Here is a 19,862-nt window from a genome sequence, read left to right on the forward strand (position 1 = left end):
ATGACACCCCATGTAACACCCCCATAACACACACACACACACGATACCCCCATGTAACACCCCCATATGACACCCCCATGTAACACCCCCGTAACACCCCCGTAACACACGCATATGACACACACATGACACCCCCGTATGACACCCCATGTAACACCCCCATAACACACACGTATGACACACACATGTAACACACACGTATGACACCCCATGTAACTCCCCCGTAACACACACATATGACACACACATGTAACACACACATATGACACCCCCATGTGACACCCCCATAACACACACACACACACACACGACACCCCCATGTAACACCCCCATACGACACCCCATGTAACTCCCCCGTAACACACACATATGACACACACATGTGACACACATGTACGACACCCCCATGTAACACCCCCATACGACACACCCCCGTAACACACACACCACACCCCCGTGTGACACCCCCGTGCCACCCCCACAGCCCCAGAAAGCACCCCGGGGGGGGGTGGGGAACAACATCGACCCCCGGTGCCACCGTTCCCACGACCCCCTCCCCCCCCCGCCCCCCCCCCCCCCCCACCCCTCCCCCCCCGGGTGCCGGCAGGTGCCGGCGGGAGCGCGCGGCTCGGGGGCGCGCAGCGGCGGCGGCCGCGGGGCTTTGCGGGGGGGGGGGGGGTGCGGGGAGGTTTTGGGGGGGGGGGGGAGCCGGTGCCGTGCAGCCGCGGTGCGGGGGGGGGTGCGGGGGGGGGGCCGGGGCCGTGCGGGGCGGCGGCGCGGCCGGGATTGGCTGCGGGGAATGACGCCCAGCGCGACAAAGGTGGAGTTGGGGAAATCGCGTTCAAAAAAATTAAGGGAGAGGGGAGCGGGGGGAGGAGGAGGAGGAGGAGGAGGAGGAGAGGGGGAGGAGGAGGAGAGGAGGAGGAGGAGGAGGCGGAGGCCGCTGCCCCCCGCCCGCCCCGCCGGGGAGAGCCCCGTGTCCCGGCCGGGCGCTCGGGGCCGCCGCTGCCCTCCCCGGCCCCACCGAGGGACCCCCGGGGGGGGGGGTGGGGGAGGCGGCCGGCCCCCCCCTCAACCCCCCCGCCCCCCCCTCCGCACTCCCCCCGACCTTTTCTTTTTCTTTTTTATTTATTTATTTTTCACCCCCCCCCCCCCCCCCACGCAAACGCCGGCCGAGGATTGTTGCACATGTAAGGAGATTTTTTTTTTTTTTCCTCCCCCCCCACCCCCCCCCCGCCGCCTTTCCCTCCTCTCTCCTTCCTCCTCCTCCTCCTCCTCTTTTCTTCTCGCCACCAGTGTTGCAAAAGCAAAGAGCAATAAAAAAACCACCCCCCCCCACCCCCCCCCCACCCCGTTCTTCTTCTTCCCCGAGCGCAGCAGAAGCGGCGGCGGCGGGGAACCGGCGGGGCCGGGCGGTGCTGCGGGGGCCGCGGTTCGGGGGGGGGGGTGGGGGGGGTGTTTTTCGGCCGCAGCTCCCGGTCGCTTTCGCCGCCGCTCCTCTCGCTTGGGGAGCGCCGAGGCTGGCGGCGGACCCCGGCGCGCAGAGCCCGGCTGATTGGAAGAGAAACGCAGCGCCATGGAGGCGGGGGAAGCGCGAGCTCTCTGCGGGGACTGGAGCGCGTCCACGCCCGGGGCCAGCCGCGCTGCAGAGCTGGCCGCCGTTCAACCGCGCCGCTCCCCGCCCCGGCCCCGCCGAGCCCCGCCGAGCCCCGGCCCCGCCGCGGCCCCCCAGCCCCCGCAGGTAGGTGCCGAGCCGAGCCCCGCCGAGCCCCGCGGCCGCCGGCGGAGGAGGCGCCTCGGGGCCCCCCCCCCCCCCCCCCTCCTCCTCCTCCTCCCCGCGAACCCGGCTCCCCTCCGGGAGGGGGGCCGATGGAACGCGGACCCCCCCCCCCCCCCACCTCCCCGAGGCTTGCTTCGCTTCGTTTTTTAGGGTTTTTTCGGGTTTTTTTCCGCGTTCCCACCCAGCCGGGTTCGCCCCGCCGCGGGACCCCCGCGCCCGCCGCGGCCCCGCCGGGGGGACCCGAGCCCGGCCGGGGGGGGCCCCGCGCCCCTCGGTGCTCCGCCGGGGGGGCTCGGAGCCCCTCTCCCCTCGCGGATTCGGCGTTTGTTTCTTCTTTCACACTCGGGGGGCTGCATTTATTTTTGTGCAATTTTTAATTCCTCCCTCGCTCGGGGACTCCGTTTCCCCTCTCACGCGGCGGTTCTCCTTTCTCACTCGGGGACTTCATTTTTCCACGTTCGGCGATTTTATTTTTTTTTTTACCTTCGGCGACTTTATTATTATTTTTTTTTTATTTACGTCCGGCGATTTCACCCTTCCACTCGGCGGTTTTACCCTTCCACTCGGTGATTTTATTTTTTTTTAATTCGGGGGCTTTCTTATTTTTATTTTATTTTTTTTTTTACCTCGGCGCCCTTTATTTCCTCTCCCACTCGGGGACTTTCTCTCCCTTCCAGCGGGGACTTCTCCCTCTCTCTCTCCCTCTCCTTTTCATTCGGGGGACTTTATTTCTTTTCGTGCGGCGGCTCCGTTTCTCTCCTCCTTTTCTCCTCCGGGGACCTCGTTCCTCGCATGGCGGCTCCGGCCCCCCCCCCCCGCCGCCACCCGCTCCCTTCCTCCCCCCCCCGGCCCCCTTCCACCGGGGACCCCCTCGCCCCTTCCATTCCCCCCGTTCTCCGCGCTTCTCCCCAGCCCGGCCGAGGGGGCGGCGAGGCTCGGGGGGTTGGGGAAGGGGGGGGGGGGGGCGGGAGAGGAGGAGCGGGAGGGGGGGGGGGGCACGGCGGAGGGAAGAAAATGGAGCCGGGGCTCTCCGCCGGGGCCCCCGCGGGCAGGAAGCGGCCGCCGCTCGCTCCCCGCCGGGCCCGGCCGCGCTCCGCCGGCGGGGGGCACCGCGCTGGGGCTCGGCGCGGGGGGGAAGCGCCCGGCTCGGCGGCCTCGGTGCCCCCCCCTCCTCCTTTCCCTTCCCTTCCCTGCCTTCCCTCTCCTCCTCCTCGCTCCCTCCCTCCTTCCCGCTCGCCCTCCTCCCTCCCCGGCTGCCGCAGCTGGAGCTCGGGGGCAGGCTTCCAGCGCTGCCCGCTTGTTTTTCCCCAGCCCCGGTGAGTCCCGCCCGGCCGCTGCGGCCCCGCTCCGGCGGCTGCGTGCCCGGGCTCGCCCGCTCCCCCCCTCCGGCTCTTTTTCCCCCCTTTTCCCCTTTTTTTTACCCCTCCTTTTCCCCTTTTTTTCCTCCTTTTCCCTTTTTTTCCCTCCCTTTTCCCTTTTTTCTCCCTTTTCCCCTTTTTTTAGCTCCCTTTCCCCCATTTTTTCTCCTTTTTCTTTTTTTCCTCCCTTTCCCTTTTCCCCCCTCTCCCTTTTCTTTTTTTCCTCCTTTTCTCCGTTTTTCCCTCTCTTTTTCCCCTTTTTTCCCCTTTTTCCTCCCCTTTCTCCCCCTTCTCCCCGTTTTCCCCTTTTTTCCCCCCTTTTCCCTCCTTTTTTCCCCCTTTCCCCTTGCCCCCATTTTCCCCCTTTTCCCTTTTTTCCCCCCTTTCCCTCCTCCCGTTCCCTTTTTCCCCCCCTCTCTCCCCCTCCATTTTTCCCCCCTTCTCCCCCCTTTCTTTTTTCTCTCCCCCCCCCCCCCCCTTCTTTTCTTCCCTTTCTTCCCCCCGCACCGGGAGCGGGGCTCCGGCCCCCCGCTGGGTGGGTGGGGGGGTTCTGGGCTCCGCCGGGCGAGGAGGGGTCGGGGGGGGGGGGGAGGAAGAAAGGAGGAGGAGGAGGGGGGGGGGGGGGCGGCCGCTGCCGCTGCTGCTGGCGGTGGGTAGGAGCCGCTCCCCGGGGGTCGGTGCGGGGAGGTCGCGCTGCCCTCGCCCGGCTCTGCAGCTGCCCGGCCGCCCCCACCGGGCATCCCCGCCCCCCCCCCTCGTCCCCCCCCCTTCCTCCTCTCCTCCTCCTCCTTCTCCTTCCCCCAGCGGCTCCGGGGCTGGGGCTGCGGCGGTCCGGGCTGCTCCCCCCCACACTCCTTTTTTTTTCTTTCCCCCCCATTTTTTTTTTTTCCCCTTCCCCCCCCCCCCTCCGCCTGCAGCCCCGGGAGGGGGGGGTTTGGCTCGGCTTTATAACCCGGGGCTGCGCAGGGAGGAGGGCGCCGAGCCCATTGTGCGCCGCGGGGGCGGCGGAGGAGCGGCCCCGAGCCCCCCCCCCCCCCCCGCTGCCGGTAACCGCGGGGAGGGGGGGGGGGGGCACGAAGGGGGGGCAGGGGAAAAAAATAATAATAATAAGGGGGGAAGGGAGAAAAAAAAAGGGGGGGGGCGGTGGGGTAGCCCCCATTGTCTGCCCGGGGGGGGGGGGAAGGAGGGGGGGGGGGGGGCTGGAGGGAGGCTGGAGGGGCCGGGGGGCGCCGCGGTCCCACCCGGTTCCTGCCGGAGGAGGAGGAGGAGGAGGAGGAGGCTCCGCCGCGGGGCTGCGCAGGGCATGTGCGGGCTGCCCGCCCCCGCCGGCCCGGCCCCTTCCTCCCCCGCCTCCTCCTCCTCCTCCGGCCCCCCCCCGGGCACCGGGACCCAGCCCCCCCCCCCCCCTTCCTCCTCCTCCTCCTCCTCCTCCCCCCCCGGGGCCACCCCGCGCCCCCGCCCGGGGATCCCCGTGCGCGCGCACCGTGAGCCCCCCCCCCCTTCTCTTCCCTCCCCCCCCCATCCGACCGCCCCCCCCCCGCCTCCCGTCCTCCCCCCCCCGCCCCGCCCCGCGCCCTCCCCTCCGGCCCCCGCCGCGATCCCACCCATCCGTGCCCCGGCGCCGCCCCCCCGCGCCGCCGCGTTGTGACCCCCCCCCTCCTTCCCCCCCCCTTATTTTCAGCCTTCCCCCCCCCCCCCTTGATTTTTTTTAACCCCCCCGCTGCCATCCTGCAGGGCCTGCAGCCTGCTACTAGGCCTTGCGCCCCCCCCCCCCCCCCAGGCTTCCCCCCCGGGGGTTCCACCCCTGTGCCTCCCCCCGTGGGGTTCAACCTTCAACCCCCCCCCCCAAAATCCCCACACCCCCCCCCAGGCTTGCAGCCTGCCCCCCCCCGCTCTGGGGTACCCCACTGAGGCCTCCCAGCTGCCCCCCCCCAGCGATCTGCAAGACCCCCTGGGATCTGTGGGGGTCCCCCCCCCCCCCCGTCAGAGTGCCACCCCCAGGCCTGCTTTGCTCTCCCCCCACCATAAAGGTGGGGGGGCTTTCCCCAGAGCTCCCCGAAGGTGCGTTAACCCCCCCCCCCCCCATGTGGGGGTCTCATAGGATCTGCCCATCCCTCCCTTCAGCCATCCCCTTTTCGGGGGTCCCCTTCCTTTGGGATCCCCCCTTTGGGGCTCCCTCCCTTCAAGCCCCCCCCCCTTTGGGGGCTCCCTCCCTTTGCCCCCCCCTTGGGGGTCCCCTCTGAGCCCTATTGGGTCTGGGGGCGCGCGCATTTTCCCCGCAGATCCCCTTCTTTAGGATTTTTGGGGATCCCCCTTGGATCCTGCCTCACCTCAGGGACACCCCCACCCCATTTTGTCCCCCCCCCCTCCCCGGGGGCACCCTGCACCCCCCTCCCCCCCCCCCAATCCTCGCCCCCACCCCAAATCTCTCAGCGCTGGCAGTGCATAGGGTGCGGGGAGCAGAGCCGTGGGGAGGCGGGCGGGTGGGTTTTTGGGGGGGGTCCCAGGTGGGCACCCCGTGCACCCCCCCCCCCCCTCGCAGGGGGTGCCTAGCGCGGGGTCTCTGTCTGCCCGCAGAGCCGAGCGGCACTGAGCGAGGGTAGCGCGCCAGGCACCGGCGGGGACCGCGCTGGCCTCAGGCAGGTGGAGGATGAACGGCGAAGCCGAGTGCCCTGCAGACTTGGAAATGACAGCTCCCAAAAACCAAGGTGAGACACGGACCCCCCCCCCCTCCGACCGCGCCGGGACCTCGGGGGGCTGGGGGGGTGCAGTGGTTAGGGGAGGGGGGTGACCCACGCAGCTCCGCGCCTGACCCTACAAACCCCGACCCTACAAACCCCGCAATCCCCAACCCTGCAAACCCCGAGGGGGTGTTTGCCCGGCACCACCGTGGGGTGTGTGGGTGCCCCCCGCCCCCCCGTGGAAACGGCTGGTTTTGCCATCAGAAAGGCTGTTTTTGGGTCAGGGCTGGCACAAAGAGGTGCCGGAGCCGCCCCGCGCACATCTGGGCTGAATTAAGACGCCGAGCCGTTACCTTGGGCCCCCGGCTTCCAGACCCCGGGATGACATCAGAGGTTGGGCTTTTATTGAAAAAGGGGGAGGAAAAAAAAAGAAAAAAAATAAAGTAAAATAAAAGGGGAGGCTGTGGGGGCGGCCTGCCCGGGCAGAGGGGCTCCGGCAGCGCCCTGCCCCAGCCCGGAGCCCCCCGGTGCTGTCCCCGTCGCCGCTGGCTCGAGGCGCCCCTTGCCCCGTCCCCTCCTTTGTCACCGCCGGTTCGGTGCCCTGAGCGCCGCCGGCTGGAGCACGTGTCCCTCGCCGGGTCTTTAGGGGGATTTAATTACAGCGGGGCAGCGATCCCGATATAGAGCAGCCCGGCCGGTGCCAGCAGGGCCGGGATAAATCGGGCCCAGGCGCGGATAAATCGGGCCCGGTTCAGCCTCGCGGTGAACTCCCGGCAAGGCCTCGCCCGACGGGGGGGGGACACGGTATGGGGGGGGACACGGGGGTCCCTGTTGTGCCCCGTTGTCCCCTTCTGTGCCTGCTGCAAAGCCACACCGAGAGCAGGATGAGGAGGGGGGGACGCGTGGCCCGGCCTAGTCCCGGCGGTGCCATGTCGGCCTCCTCGGTTTTTATTCTTTTCAGGGGTTTTGCTGTTCGGGATGCAGCCGCCTGGGGGGGTCTCAGGGGTCTGGAGGTGCTCCCAGGTGGGAAACTGAGGTGGGGGGCACTGCCCTGCCCTGCTGGGGGCAGGATTTTGGGGGCCTCGCCTGCTCCTGCTCGGTTTTCACGCCATGGTTTTGCCGATTTTTTGGTTGTTTCTCCCCGATTTCCACAGGCGAAGCGGGAGCCAGCCCCCGAGGCCTGATCCTGCCTCGTTGCTCCCCACCGGAGCGGGCTGAGAAGCGGGTGGGAAGAGGGGAAAAAAACAAAAATTGGGACTGGGGGATCCCTGCGGAGCTGTTTCCTTCACGGGAGCAGGTCCTGGCCTGCGTGTCCCACTGGTCCTTTAGTGGGCGCTGGGACCCCGGGGGGGCTTCTCCCACCGCCAGCCCCGTGAGGAGGTGGGGCGTTTGTGCTGGGGGAGTTGGAGCAGAGAAGAGAAAAATGCACCCAGGTGCACCCAGGGGCCTAACGCCTGGGGTTGGAGCCCCCCGGGGTCTTCGGGCACGGGGTATATGGAGGTCGGGGGGGAGAGGATGCTCGGCTTTGGGGGAGCTGGGGGAAAACACCCCCAGAAGTGACGGCGTACAGGAGAGGAGCTGGGGACGTGTCCCCCAGCGGGGAGGTGGCAGCCAGGAGGGCACCCAAGGGTGCTGTAACCGTCACCCTGCACCAATGAGACCCCACGGGGAGACGGGGGTCGTGCTGGACTCCCCGCTCCCCATCACCACGGGGGTCCCTGTGCCTCGACCTTGGCAGAGGTCAGCATGGCGCTCCCCGTTGAGGTTGCAGGGGGGGGTTCCCTCGCTCGGGGGGCATCGCTCCCCCTCCCCAGGTGGGTTTCCCCGTTCCCCCGGGCCTGGCGAGCGCTGGTGCCGCCGGCCCCCGGCTCCGTGGGGCTTTGCTCCGGGGCCAGGGAGACGTCCCCGGGCTCCCCGCGCCCTTACTGCCGGCGCACCGGGACGGACGGGTCTCTCCGGTTCGCTCCCCGTGGATTTTTGAGCCTTGCCCAGCTCGCTCGGCCCACGGGCGGCTGCTGCAGGGCGACGGCAAGAGCCACGTCCCTTTGATCCTGGGGCTCGGGAGGCAGCGCGCGGAGGCGGCACGGCACGGCCGGGAGAGCGGCACGGCACGGCACGCCGGGAGCTGTAGTCCCGGGGAGCTGCGGGCGGGATGGGCCCGTGCACCGCGCTGCCTCCTCCCCGTCTCCTCTTCCTCCCCTCCTCCTTCTCCTCTTCCTCCTCTCCTTTTCTTCCCCTTCTTTTCCTCCCCTTCCCTCCTCCTCCTCTTCCCCCCCTCCCCTCCCCTCCCCTCCTTCTCCTCTTTCTCCTCTTCCTCCCCTCCCCTCTTTCTCCTCTTCCTCCCCTCTTCTCCTTCTCCCCCCCCTCCTCCTCCTCCTTCTCCTCTTCCTCCTCTTCCTCCTCTCCCCCTCCTGCCCCTCTCCTCCTGCCCCTCTCCCCCCATGCCCCCCGTGCCCACGGCTGACCCGGTTTCTCTGCGCGCAGACCGCTGGTCTCAGGAGGACATGCTGACCCTGCTGGAGTGCATGAAGAACAACCTGCCCTCCAACGACGGGAGCAAGTTCAAGACCACCGAGTCCCACCTCGACTGGGAGAAGGTGGCTTTCAAGGACTTCTCGGGGGAGATGTGCAAGATGAAGTGGATGGAGATTTCCAACGAGGTAACCACGCTCACTGCCTCGGGGGGCACGGCAGCCTCGTGGAGCTCTGGGGGGTCCAGGCGTCCTCGGGGTCTGAGCGTCCTTGGGGTCTGGGCATCCTCGGGGTTCAACCTCCTCCGTCCCCATTGCCTGTCCCTGTAGAGGACGTGGCCCCATGGGAGGCATCTGGGCGCTGGGACGGGCTTTTGGCACGAGGAAACCCTGCTCACGCTCGTGTCCCGTCGTTCCCCGCAGGTGAGGAAGTTCCGGACCCTAACAGAGCTCATCATGGATGCCGAGGAGCACGTAAAGAATCCTTACAAGGGCAAAAAGCTCAAGGTAAGCCACAGGGAGGCAACGGGGGGCTGCAAATGGGGGACGGACCCTGGCTGGGGGTCCCGTGGGAGCCGTGCAGGGCTCGCCTGGCCCCGTGCCTGCGTCCCGAGGCAGCTCCGTGGCCGAGGGCCCTGGGCTCGGGCCAAGTTTGGGGCAGTTTGGATGTGGCCAGACGCGGCGCCGGGAGCCTGCGTCCGAGTTTAGCCCCGGGGACACCGGGTCCTATTCCCGGCCCGCCACGCCGGGCAGCCCGGGGGCACCGCTGCTCTAGGGGGGGGTCACCCCGCCACCTCCTGCCTCAGTTTCCCCTCCGTGCTCGCAGCTCTGAGGCTGTGCTGGAGATGTCCGTCCAGCTCTGGGGTAGCTCCTGGGTAGGGAGCCCTTGTCCCCAGCGTGTCCCCGCAGGGCTGAGCTGTCCCCGCACGGGGGGCTGGGGTGGGGGGGGCCCGATCCCTCGGTGGTCCAGGGGCTGGGAACGGGCTGGGTTTGGCCGTGCAGTGCGTGGGCACTGAGCTCTGCCCCTCTGCCCTCTCCCCAGAAACACCCCGACTTCCCCAAGAAGCCCCTGACCCCCTACTTCCGCTTCTTCATGGAGAAGCGGGCCAAATACGCCAAGCTTCACCCCGAAATGAGCAACCTGGATCTCACCAAGATCCTCTCCAAGAAATACAAGGAGCTTCCCGAGAAGAAAAAGGTACGGGCGGGTGGGGGTCAGCGAGGCTCCGCTGGCGCCTCCAGCTCTCCCAGTAAAACCAGCAGGGCCCAGCTCCTGCCTGGGCAGGGCGGCGCACCCGGCTGCTTGCTCAGCCCAGCCAGACCAGTAAGGCGTCCTTGCCGGTCCCAGTCCCGGTTCCCAGAGCCGTGCAGGCTGGCTGGGGTCCGTCCGTCCCGATAGGACCAGGCGGTGGCTTTGCCGTGGGGTGCCCCACGCCGGGGTTAATCCCGTGCCGGCACCGGGGCTCCGGCTGCCCCATGAGCCCCCCCCCGGGCTGGGTTTGTCGCCGGCAGCAGAAGCCCGCGGCACAAAGTCCTCGGTGCCCTCTCGCCCGCGGCTGGCGCCCCTCCAGGGCTGCCCACGGGGTGGAGGCAGGAGACGAGGGAGGGATTCCAGCCCTCGCAGGCTGCGGACCCGGAGCTGCAGGGACAGTCCCGGGGCAGGGGAGCCCCCGGTCCCCTTGGGGGCTGTGGGGCTGGCGGGGTCCGCGTGGCCCTTCCCCATGCTAATGTCCCCCTCCGCCTCCCGGCTGTCCCCAGATGAAATACATCCAGGACTTCCAGCGGGAGAAGCAGGAGTTTGAGAGGAACCTGGCGAGGTTCAGGTGAGCGGGCAGCGCTGCACCCCCAGCCGGGTGTCGCCCACGAGGAAACCCCCGTGGGGGCTGCGATTGAAGGCGGGGGGTGGAAAAGGGGGGGCTGGAAAAAGACTCCCCCGAGAGCAGCCCCGTGGCTGGGAGCCTCAGCTGGCAGCGAGAGCAGGGGAGCAGCCGTGCTCTGAGGGATAGGGGCTGCAAAGGGGGGGCAGGAGCCCTGCTGTTAGCCCTGTTAAATGCTGAAGCCACCACCCTGCTCCCCCCAACTCCCCCGCGGGGCCTGGCTGCTGCCGCCCAGGGGGGTCCCGGTGCCCCCTCCCACCTCCTGCTGCCCCAGGGGTGCAGCCCCAGGGTGTCGAGGGGATGCTCGTAGCTGGCACCCCCCCCAGAAGGACAGGCTCGGGTCCGTCCTAAAACCCTCCTGCTCTTTTTGGGGACGCCCTGACATCGAGCTTGTGGAGTGCCAGCCCTGCAGGGTGGGTCACCCTTCGGGGGGGGGGGGGGGGGGGGGCGGCTTAGGGGTGCTCCCCTCCCACCGGCGACCTCCGTAACGCTCCCCCCCTTCCCCGCCGGGTAAAGGGAAGACCACCCGGACCTCATCCAGAACGCCAAGAAATCCGACGTCCCCGAGAAGCCCAAGACCCCCCAGCAGCTGTGGTACAACCACGAGAAGAAGATCTACCTGAAAGTGCGCCCAGATGTGAGTACGGTGGGTGGGAGTGAGTGTGAGCGTGAGTGACGGGGGGTCCCGCACCCCGCTGCTGGGGGCACGAGGGGGAACGAGAGAAGCATTTTGGCAGGGGGGGGACGGGGGAGAAGAAGCCGGTAGGAGCTGCCAGCGGTCCGGACGGAGGTAAGGAAGGGCTCCGCACACCTAGAAGAGGCTCTGGGGGGGGCGTTCAGCCCCCCCCCTTTTTATTGCCTGCAGTTGAAGGGGTGACCACAGCCTTCCGCACCAGGCAGGGCAGCAGATTTCCAGCACAGACATCCCTCCCGTCCACCTCCGGCCATGCCCCCCACTCGCACGCACCCCCTTCCCCGGCCGCAAGCTCGACTTGCGGCCCCCCCCGGCTCCTGCCGGGGCTGAGGGCAAGCCCAACTATTTTTTTTTCCCCCCATTCTTGCCTTTTTTTGTGGGTTTTACCCCTCTGCCCTCACCTCTGGCTTTGGGTTTTCAGGCCACCACGAAGGAGGTGAAAGAGTCGCTGGGCAAGCAGTGGTCTCAACTCTCGGATAAAAAGAGGCTGAAATGGATTCATAAGGCCCTGGAACAGCGGAAGGAGTACGAGGTAGGGAGCAGCCTCGCCCCGTCCCCGCCACGCTCGCCCCCCATTTCACTCCGAGCCCCCCCCCCGACACCCGCCCCGATAGGCAGCGTGGGGTTCAGCCAGGTCCCTAGCGAGAGCCCGGCCTCCTCCAGCGGTGCTGGGGACGGGCGAAGAGCCCCAGGGGAGAGGATTTAGGGCGATGCTTGGCTTCTCGTTCCTCCTCCTCCGGCCCCCAGCCAGGCGGGGAGCGCGGCAGCCGCCCTGACCGCTCTCCTTCCGTCCCTCCGTGCAGGAGATCATGCGCGACTACATCCAGAAGCACCCCGAGCTGAACCTCAGCGAGGAGGGCATCACCCGCTCCACGCTCACCAAGGCAGAGCGCCAGCTCAAGGACAAGTTCGACGGACGACCCACCAAGCCTCCTCCGTGAGTCCCTTCTGGGGTTTTTATCCCCCTCTCGGAGCTGCTGCTTCGGGCTCTGGGAGTCCCTTGTGGGGTTTTTATGCCCCCCTCTCGGAGCCACTGCTTCAGGCTCTGCGAGTCCCTTACGGGTTTTTCCCCCCCCCCTCTTGGAGCCGTTGCTTTGGGCTCTGTAAGTCCCGTATGTTTTTTTTCCCCCCCCCTCTCAGAGCTGCTCAGGAGGGGCTGCCCACCTTTAAGTGCCCTTCCTGGGACCGCAGGCATCGCCCCCATAAATCTGCTCCTTAAATTAACCTAAATAAGTGAGGTTTAGGGTGATGCTGCCTGCTCGGGGTTGAGGTATAGCCCAACCACATCACCGCCTCCTCTCCTGCAGCGCAGCCGCCCCCGTGCAGCGCTTTGCTGGTGCAGTCCTTGGGGGTGTCTGGGTTTTTGGGGGGCTGCCAGCACCCCACCAGCTCCGTGGGGGGGGACGTGAGCGTGCCGCAGGCCGCCCCTGACGCGGGTTCCCTCGGTGGCTTGCAGGAACAGCTACTCGCTGTACTGCGCAGAGCTGATGGCCAACATGAAGGACGTGCCCAGCACCGAGCGGATGGTGCTGTGCAGCCAGCAGTGGAAGCTGCTCTCCCAGAAGGAGAAGGACGCCTACCACAAAAAGTGCGACCAGGTGGGCAGCAGGGAGCTGCGGGAAGGAGGGCAGGAGGAGCTGGGGGTAGAAAGGAGCCCCCACCTTCCCCGGGGTCCCCAAGGTGCTCGGTCCCCTCCCTGGGTGCTCTGCACCCCGGTGTGTGCGCGTGGGACCAGCGCAGGGTGGGCGGGGGATGCAGTTGTTGGGCAGGGGGGATCAGCAGGCACACGAGGCAGCAATAGGGCCGGGGGGAGACCCTGCATAACCCCACGTCCCCCTCTCCCCCCAGAAAAAGAAAGACTACGAGATCGAGCTGCTCCGCTTCCTGGAGGTGAGCATAGGGGTGATGCAGACCCCAAAACCGGCGATCCTCTGCTTGGGGGGCTCACGCAGCACACTAAAGGGGGTGCCCTGATGCTGCCCCACTCTGCTCCCCCAAAACCGGGGGCTTAACACCGGGGGGGTACATGGGTGTGATCCCTGGAGCCCGAACCCCCGCGGGGCACGGGGAGGAAGCCGGCGGCGTGGGAGGAAGGGGAGGCTGCGAGCAGCGGAGGCTGCGCGGGCGCCACCGGCCTCTCGCTTCCTTCCCTCGGCCGCAGCGTGGGTGGGGGACCTCCCCCGGGCCCCCCCAGCCCCGGCACTGCGGACGTGACGTGGTCCCGGCCCCAGCGGCGAGGGCACGGGGTGGAAAACCCGGCCGGAGCCGTGCACCGGCTGCAAGGGGGGGTGGAGATGGGGAAGGGGATGGTGCCCGGGGAGGGGGTGGCGAGGCGTGGGGACCCCCACGCAGCGGGTTTTAGGGCCGGATAGCTCGTGCTATGGCCTCCACAGCCGGCTGAGAGCTTTGGTGCCCTGTCCCTGGTGTCCTCAGTCCCTAATTGCCCCAGCGCCTCGTTAGCGTCATGCCCAGAGCCCTCTAACCGCATTTTCCCCCCCCGCACCCCAGAGCCTGCCCGAGGAGGAGCAGCAGCGGGTGCTGGGCGAGGAGAAGATGCTGGGCAGCAACCGGAAAGGTGCCACGAGTCCCGCGTCCAAAAAGTCCTCGCCGGAGACCGGCAAGGTGAGAGGGGAGCGGGGTCGGCACGGCACGGGGATGTGGCACGGGGTGGGCACGGGATGGGGACGTGACACGGGGTCGGCACGGCACGGGGACGTGACACGGGGTTGCCAGCACCCCGGGGTGCCAGGTGGGTCCCGCCGTGTGCTCGCCCCCACCCATGCCCCACGTCCCCCCCAGGCCAGCTCGGAGAAGCCCAAGCGGCCCATCTCGGCCATGTTCATCTTCTCGGAGGAGAAGAGGAAGCAGCTGCAGGAGGAGCGGCCGGAGCTGTCGGAGAGCGAGCTGACCCGGCTCCTGGCCCGCATGTGGAACGACCTCTCCGAGAAGAAGAAGGTCGGTGCCCCCCCACCTCCTCCGTCCCCATCCTGCGCCCCATGGGGACGCCGCCTGTCCCCGTCCTGCTGCCGGGGGCTTGGCTTGGCCCCCCCAAGCCGGGGGGGGGGTTGTCCCCCGGGAGCGTCACGGTGCCAGTGAGGTGCCGGTGCCGGGTGCCGCTGGCTGTGCCCGCTCTGCGCAGCCTCGTGGATTAAAAACCAGCAGCACTGGGGGGGGACTTGGAGCCTCAATTTAAAGGCTGGAAGGTTTGGGGGGGGTGGGGGTCCTGAGATGTCTGAGCATGGTGGGGGGCTGCCGTGGTGGTGCTGGGGAAGGGCGTCCTGTCCGGGCGTCCTGTCCTCTCCTGGTGCTTGGTGGGGTTCGTGCCCCCTGTGATGTGGTTTGGGTCCCCCATGGTGGGCTTTGTGCCCCCCCATAGCAGGGTTTTTGCCCCCTCTGATGGGGTTTGTGCCCCCCGGGGTGGAGTTCGTGCCACTTGTGATGGAGTTTGTGCCCCCCCCCCCCCCCCACGATGGGGCTTGTACCTCCTGTGATGGAGTTCGTGGCCCCTGTGGTGGGGTTTGTGCCTCCCCACAATGGGGTTTGTGCCACTGCTGGCAGGGTTTGTGCCCCCCGCAATGGGGTTTGTGCCCCCCGCAATGGGGTTTGTGCCCCCGGTGGTGGAGTTTGTGCCCCCTGCGGCCGTGCAGCCCCCTCACCCCCTGCCCGCCCCGCGCAGGCCAAGTACAAGGCGCGGGAGGCGGCGATGAAGGCGCAGTCGGAGAAGAAGCACGGCTCGGACAAAGAGGAGCGCGGCAAGCTGCCCGAGTCCCCCAAGACAGCCGAGGAGATCTGGCAGCAGAGCGTCATCGGGGACTACCTGGCTCGTTTCAAGGTGGGGAGAGGCCCTGGCACCCCTGGTGGCACCCCTGGTGACACCCACGGTGGCACCCACAGTGGCACCCGCGTGCCCTCGGCGCGTTTAACGCAATCCCTGCCGCAGAACGACCGGGGGAAGGCGCTGAAGGCGATGGAGGCCACCTGGAACAACATGGAGAAGAAGGAGAAGCTGATGTGGATCAAGAAGGCGGCGGAGGACCAGAAGCGATACGAGGTGGGCTCCCCCCCCGTCCCACCCCGCTCCCCCCCGGTGCCACCCCTTGGTGCCGCGCTCACCGCTCTCCCCCCCCCGCCACGCAGAGGGAGCTGAGCGAGATGCGCGCCCCCCCGTGCTCCACCAACTCCGCCAAGAAAATGAAGTTCCAGGGAGAGCCCAAGAAGCCCCCCATGTGAGTACGGCGGGGACGGGGTCCCCAAAAGCCCCGAGCATGCCCGGGGATGGCCGGGGGGGGGGAGCATCCCTCGGACTTCGGGCGCGAGGGGTGCCGGTGGGGCGCCTCGTTCCCCTCGCGCCCTGCCTGACCCCGTCTGGGTGCGCCCCCCCTCCCCGGTCCCGCAGGAACGGTTACCAGAAGTTCTCCCAGGAGCTGCTGTCCAACGGGGAGCTGAACCACCTGCCGCTGAAGGAGCGCATGGTGGAGATCGGCAGCCGCTGGCAGCGCATCTCGCAGGGCCAGAAGGAGCACTACAAGAAGCTGGCGGAGGAGCAGCAGAAGCAGTACAAGGTGCACCTCGACGTCTGGCTCAAGGTGAGCGCCCCAGCGGCACCCCGAGGCTGCGCGGACCCGGAGGCGCTCGGCGGCGGCTCTGCCCCCCGAGAAAATGCCGTTTCCAGACCCATTGGGGGCGGGTTTTAACCTAAAGGGGGCTGGATTTTAACCTAAAAGGGGCGGGTTTTAACCTAAAACAGGCTAGTTTTTTAACCAAAAGGGGGCTAGTTTTTTAACCTAAAGGGTCTTGTTTTTAACCTAAAGGGGGAGGTTTTTAAACCTAAAGGAGGCAGTTTTTTAAACCTAAAGGGGGCGTTTTTAACCTAAAGTGGGGGCTAGTTTTTAACCGAAAGGGGGCGGGTGGTTTTTTAACCGAAAGGGGGCGGTTTTTTTAACCTAAAGGGAGCGTTTTTTTTTAACCTAAAGGGGCGTTTCTTAACCTAAAGGGGGCATTTTAAACCTAAAGCGGGGGCTAGTTTTTAACCTAAAGCAGGACTTTACCCAGTGGGATCTCCACCCTCTAAAGGGGGCGGTTTTTTAACCTAAAGTGGGCTAGTTTTTAACCTAAAGAGTGGGTTTTTAACCTAAGAGAGCTTTGAAAAAATGCACGTTTGGGGAGGGGCGCCCCGTGCGAGGCGTGCTGTCCCTGACCCCCCTCTGTCCCCGCAGAGCCTCTCGCCCCAGGAGCGGGCTGCCTACAAGGAGCACACCTCCAACGTGAGTATGCCCCCCCCCCCGCGGTGGGGCCGGGGGGCTCGGGGGCAGCCCTGGGGGGGCTGGGGGGCACAGCCACGTCCTGACCCCCTTGGGGCCACGCGGGAGGTGCGCCGGGTTTGGGGAGCTCCCCACGAGGGGTCTGGGTGTGGGGTTTTCTCCGTTTTCCCGTTTTCTCCGTTTCTGGGGGGAGCCGGGTTCAAGCCCCCCTGCTCAAAAGGATTTTCCTTGTCCCCCCCCCCCCCGGCAGAAACGCAAGAGCATAGGGAAGATCCGAGGCCCCAACCCCAAGATGAAGCCCACGATGCAGTCCAAGTCGGTGAGTCCCGTGGCGGCGCGGTCCCCAGGGTGGGGGGCACCCCGTTCCGTGGGGCAGCAGCGCGAGCCCCCTCCCCAAATCCCAGCCCGCTCGGGTTTTGCTCCAGGAGCCTTTTTTGGGGACGTTTTGGGCATAAATGGGGAAAAACGAGTTGTGGGTGGGGAAAAAAGCCAACAGCTCGTGGATGAGGATGGGGAGCCCTGGGGGGTGCTGGTGTCCCCAAAACCACCAACCCCCCAACCCCCCGGCCCGCAGGAGTCAGAGGACGACGACGACGATGAGGAGGAGGAGGAAGATGATGATGAAGATGAAGACGACGACGACGACAACGGGGACTCGTCGGAGGAAGGCGGCGACTCCTCGGAGTCCAGCAGCGAGGAGGAGAGCGAGGACGGGGACGAGGTGAGGCTGCGGGGGTGCGCGGCGGCGAGGGGGGGACACAGTTGGGGGGGGGGGTCACGCTCGCTCGGCCCCCTCCCCTTCTCCGGGGACAGGGCTGCGGGGTGGGCTTCAGGGTGGGGTAAAATAATAAAATATAAAATAAAACATTAAAAAATAAAATCGCCGGGGGGGGGGACTGGGTGAAAGGGGGGCGCGGTGGCGATGGGGTGTCCCCGGGGGGGTCGCGAGGAGCAGCCGCGGGGCGTAGTCAGGAGCAGCCTCGGGGCGTGAGAGGTGGTGCGGGGTGGCGCGGGGAGCCCCCCCCCCGTCCCGGTGAGCAGAGCCCCCCCCCGGCCCCCCCCCCCGGCGGCGGTACTGAGTCTGGTCTCGGCTCCGTTTGCGGCAGTGGGGATGCCGAGTAAGTCACCAGAGTCAGAGCTTTACGCCGGGGCAGCCGAAATCAGAGCGTGCTGGATGGCGCTGGGGCCAGAAACCGTGTCCGTGCCTTGTGCTCGCCCCCCACAGGTGAGGCGCCTCGTCCCCCCCCCCGCCCCGTCCCCCCCCCCGCCAGTAGTTTCCCCCCGGGGGCGGGGGGGCGGGGGGCCCCCCCCCAGCCCGCAGCGTGGAGCCAGGCAGGGGCAGAGGTGAGGGTAGGGCCCCGCGGCCGCCCCGCGCGCTGCTCCGCACCCCCCCACCGCGTGTCCCCCCCCCCAGCCCATCTCCGAGCCCCGCATCCCCGGCCCGGCCCCCCCCCCCCCCCCCCAGCCCCACCAGCACCCCCCGGGCACCGTGTGGGGCGAGGGGGGCACACAAACACACACACACACATATGGGGGGGTCAGGGGGAGACGCCGGCCGGTGCCCACGCTGATCTGTGCCCCCCCCGTTATCCCCCCCCGCAGAACGACGAGGACGACGAGGATGAGGACGATGAAGACGAGGACGACAACGACTCGGAGGGCAGCAGCTCCTCCTCCTCCTCCTCGGGGGACTCCTCCGACTCCGACTCCAACTGAGCTCCCCGTAACGCCCGCCGTTTCCTCGGTTTCGGCCCCATTTTTTCCTGCCCCCCCCCGTCACCCCCCCCCATCGTCCTCCTCTTCCTCCCGCCCCCCAGGAGCCGGAGGGACCCCCCAGGCTCACACTATGGGGGAGAGGAGGGGGCGAGCCCCGTGTGCCCCCCGCCATGAATCCCTCCTCACCGAGGGGAGGGGGGACACGCCATTTTTTTGATTTTTTTTTTTTTTTATGACGTTATTATTATTTTTTTTTTTAATTTTTTCCCGGTCGTTATTTTCGGAGGTTCGCCCCCATTTCCGCGCCCTCGCTGCCAGCTCCGGACTTCATAGAAAGAAAACGAGAAAAAAAAAAAACACGCAGGAAAAAAAAAAACCCACAAAAATCCCCTTCCCCATTTTTTTTTTTAAGAAAACGACAAAAAAATCAACGAACAGGAAAAAAAAAACAAAAACTTAACCCCCCCCCCAAAAAACCCAGCCCCCTCCTGGCCGGGGCGCGGGGCACGAGCCGAGCTGCTCAGGACTCAGTCGTGGGGATGATGCCCCCCCCCCGTAAGCCCCCCCGGCCCCAATTCCCTTTACGCCCCCCCTGAATTTTGGGGGCCCCCCACCTTGTACAGAAGCTGCACCGAGATCTCCGCACCCACGGCACCGAGCGCCGCCGCCGGGGACTTTTGGGGGGGGGGGGGGTTGAAGCGCGGGCTGGGGGGGGGGGGGGAGCGATTTGGGGGAATTTGGGGAGGTTTTGGGGGGGGGGGGGGGCTGCCCCCGGGGGTCCCGGCTGCGCAGTGACCAATGTGGGGGCGGGGGGTGCCGTGTTGTCGGTGGGTGTTGTGCCGTTGTATTTTATTTTATTTTTTTTTTCCTTTTTATAAAACGAGAAAAATCCATTTTTAATTTTTTTTAACCCCCCCCCTTTTACCCCCCCCCCCCCATATTTTATCCCCGCCCCCCCCCATCCCCGGTGAAGCCGCTCCTCTCCCTTCACCCCAAACCCTCTCAGACCGGGGGGTCCTGTGTGTGTCCCCCCCCCCCCCCCCCCCCCCCCACTGTAAATATTGGTGCGGTTTGGGTTCATTTTGGGGGTTCGATGACACCCCCCACCCCATGGGGGGGGGACAGGGCCTTGGGGACCGGGGTGGGTGCACGGGGGACCCTGGCGGCCCCTTAAATGAGGCCCCCCCCTTTTTTTAAGCAGACCCGAGCACCAGCAATCCCAGGGCACCTCCCCGCAGGGCTCCCGGCCCCCCCCTTCCCAAAACGCCCCCCCCCCGAACCCCCAATCTGTCTGGGGGGGCATAAACTGTGTAACCCCCCCTCAAATCCTGTCCCTGGAGAGGAGCTGGGATGGGGGACAGGGCTTTGAGGGGGGCTCTGCAGGGCCCCCCCCAGGGAAGGGGATGGGGGGAGCTGCCCCCCCCCAGGACGGGGGGTGAGGCTGGGGGGCTCCTCGTGTGCTTTAATTTAGCCGTTTCTCTCTTCTTTTAACCCAAATCTCAGCTTGGGGGAGGGGGTGTCCATTGTGGGGGGGCATTGGGGGCTCTTCTGGCTGCGGTGGGGGGCTCCCTGCCCCCCAGATCTGTGTCCCCCCCCCCTTCAGCCCCACTCCCCCCAAAGGTTTTGGGTTACCCCCCAACCAACCGGGGACCCCCCTCAACGCTGTGGGGAGGGGGCACGGCCTCTCCCCTCAAATCGGGCTGAAAAGCGCCGTTTTGGGGAAAATTTGCCGGGGGGGGGTGTTAACCTAGGTGCCCCCGCACGGACAATCCTCCTAGGTTCCCCCCCGGGACCGAGCCCCGGAAGAAAACCCGGCCGGCGTCCCCCCCCCCCCCCCCCGTGTCCGTCCGTCCGTCCGTGTTTCCCCCCCCCCACCCCAAAAAAAACCCACAAATTTGGGGTTTTCATTTTTTCCCTCCCAATTTTTAATCCCCCCCCCCCCCCCCCCCCCCAAATCCCCTAAGGGGAACCCGAGCCCTTTTTCTGCCGAACGTCCCCAGCGCCGTCGTGTTTTAGTGGATGTG

The 19,862-nt window shown here is 67.0% G+C and overlaps 1 protein-coding gene across 10 annotated transcripts; it reads left to right on the forward strand.

Moving 5' to 3' along the window:
- Positions 1 to 1,073: 1,073 nt before the first annotated feature.
- Positions 1,074 to 18,731, forward strand: UBTF (upstream binding transcription factor). Of its 10 annotated transcripts, none has more exons than XM_066981590.1 (21): positions 1,074 to 1,190; positions 5,716 to 5,846; positions 8,304 to 8,479; positions 8,714 to 8,797; positions 9,333 to 9,488; positions 10,049 to 10,113; positions 10,684 to 10,813; positions 11,283 to 11,393; positions 11,665 to 11,798; positions 12,318 to 12,459; positions 12,710 to 12,751; positions 13,370 to 13,483; positions 13,661 to 13,816; positions 14,538 to 14,693; positions 14,802 to 14,912; positions 14,999 to 15,087; positions 15,258 to 15,447; positions 16,078 to 16,125; positions 16,373 to 16,441; positions 16,697 to 16,843; positions 17,229 to 17,363. In XM_066981590.1, the coding sequence occupies exons 2-21, from the start codon at positions 5,789 to 5,791 to the stop codon at positions 17,349 to 17,351; spliced, it is 2,301 nt and encodes a 766-aa protein (XP_066837691.1). In that variant the 5' UTR covers positions 1,074 to 1,190; positions 5,716 to 5,788; the 3' UTR covers positions 17,352 to 17,363. The 10 variants fall into 10 exon arrangements, with proteins under 10 accessions (XP_066837691.1, XP_066837690.1, XP_066837695.1 ...); XM_066981589.1 differs by lacking the exon at positions 1,074 to 1,190 and adding an exon at positions 1,454 to 1,741; XM_066981594.1 differs by lacking the exon at positions 1,074 to 1,190 and adding an exon at positions 1,454 to 1,741 and having other exon boundaries at positions 10,684 to 10,804.
- The last annotated feature ends 1,131 nt before the right edge of the window (positions 18,732 to 19,862 follow it).

Source organism: Anser cygnoides, chromosome 22, assembly GCF_040182565.1.
Source record: "Anser cygnoides isolate HZ-2024a breed goose chromosome 22, Taihu_goose_T2T_genome, whole genome shotgun sequence".
NCBI lineage: Eukaryota > Metazoa > Chordata > Aves > Anseriformes > Anatidae > Anser > Anser cygnoides.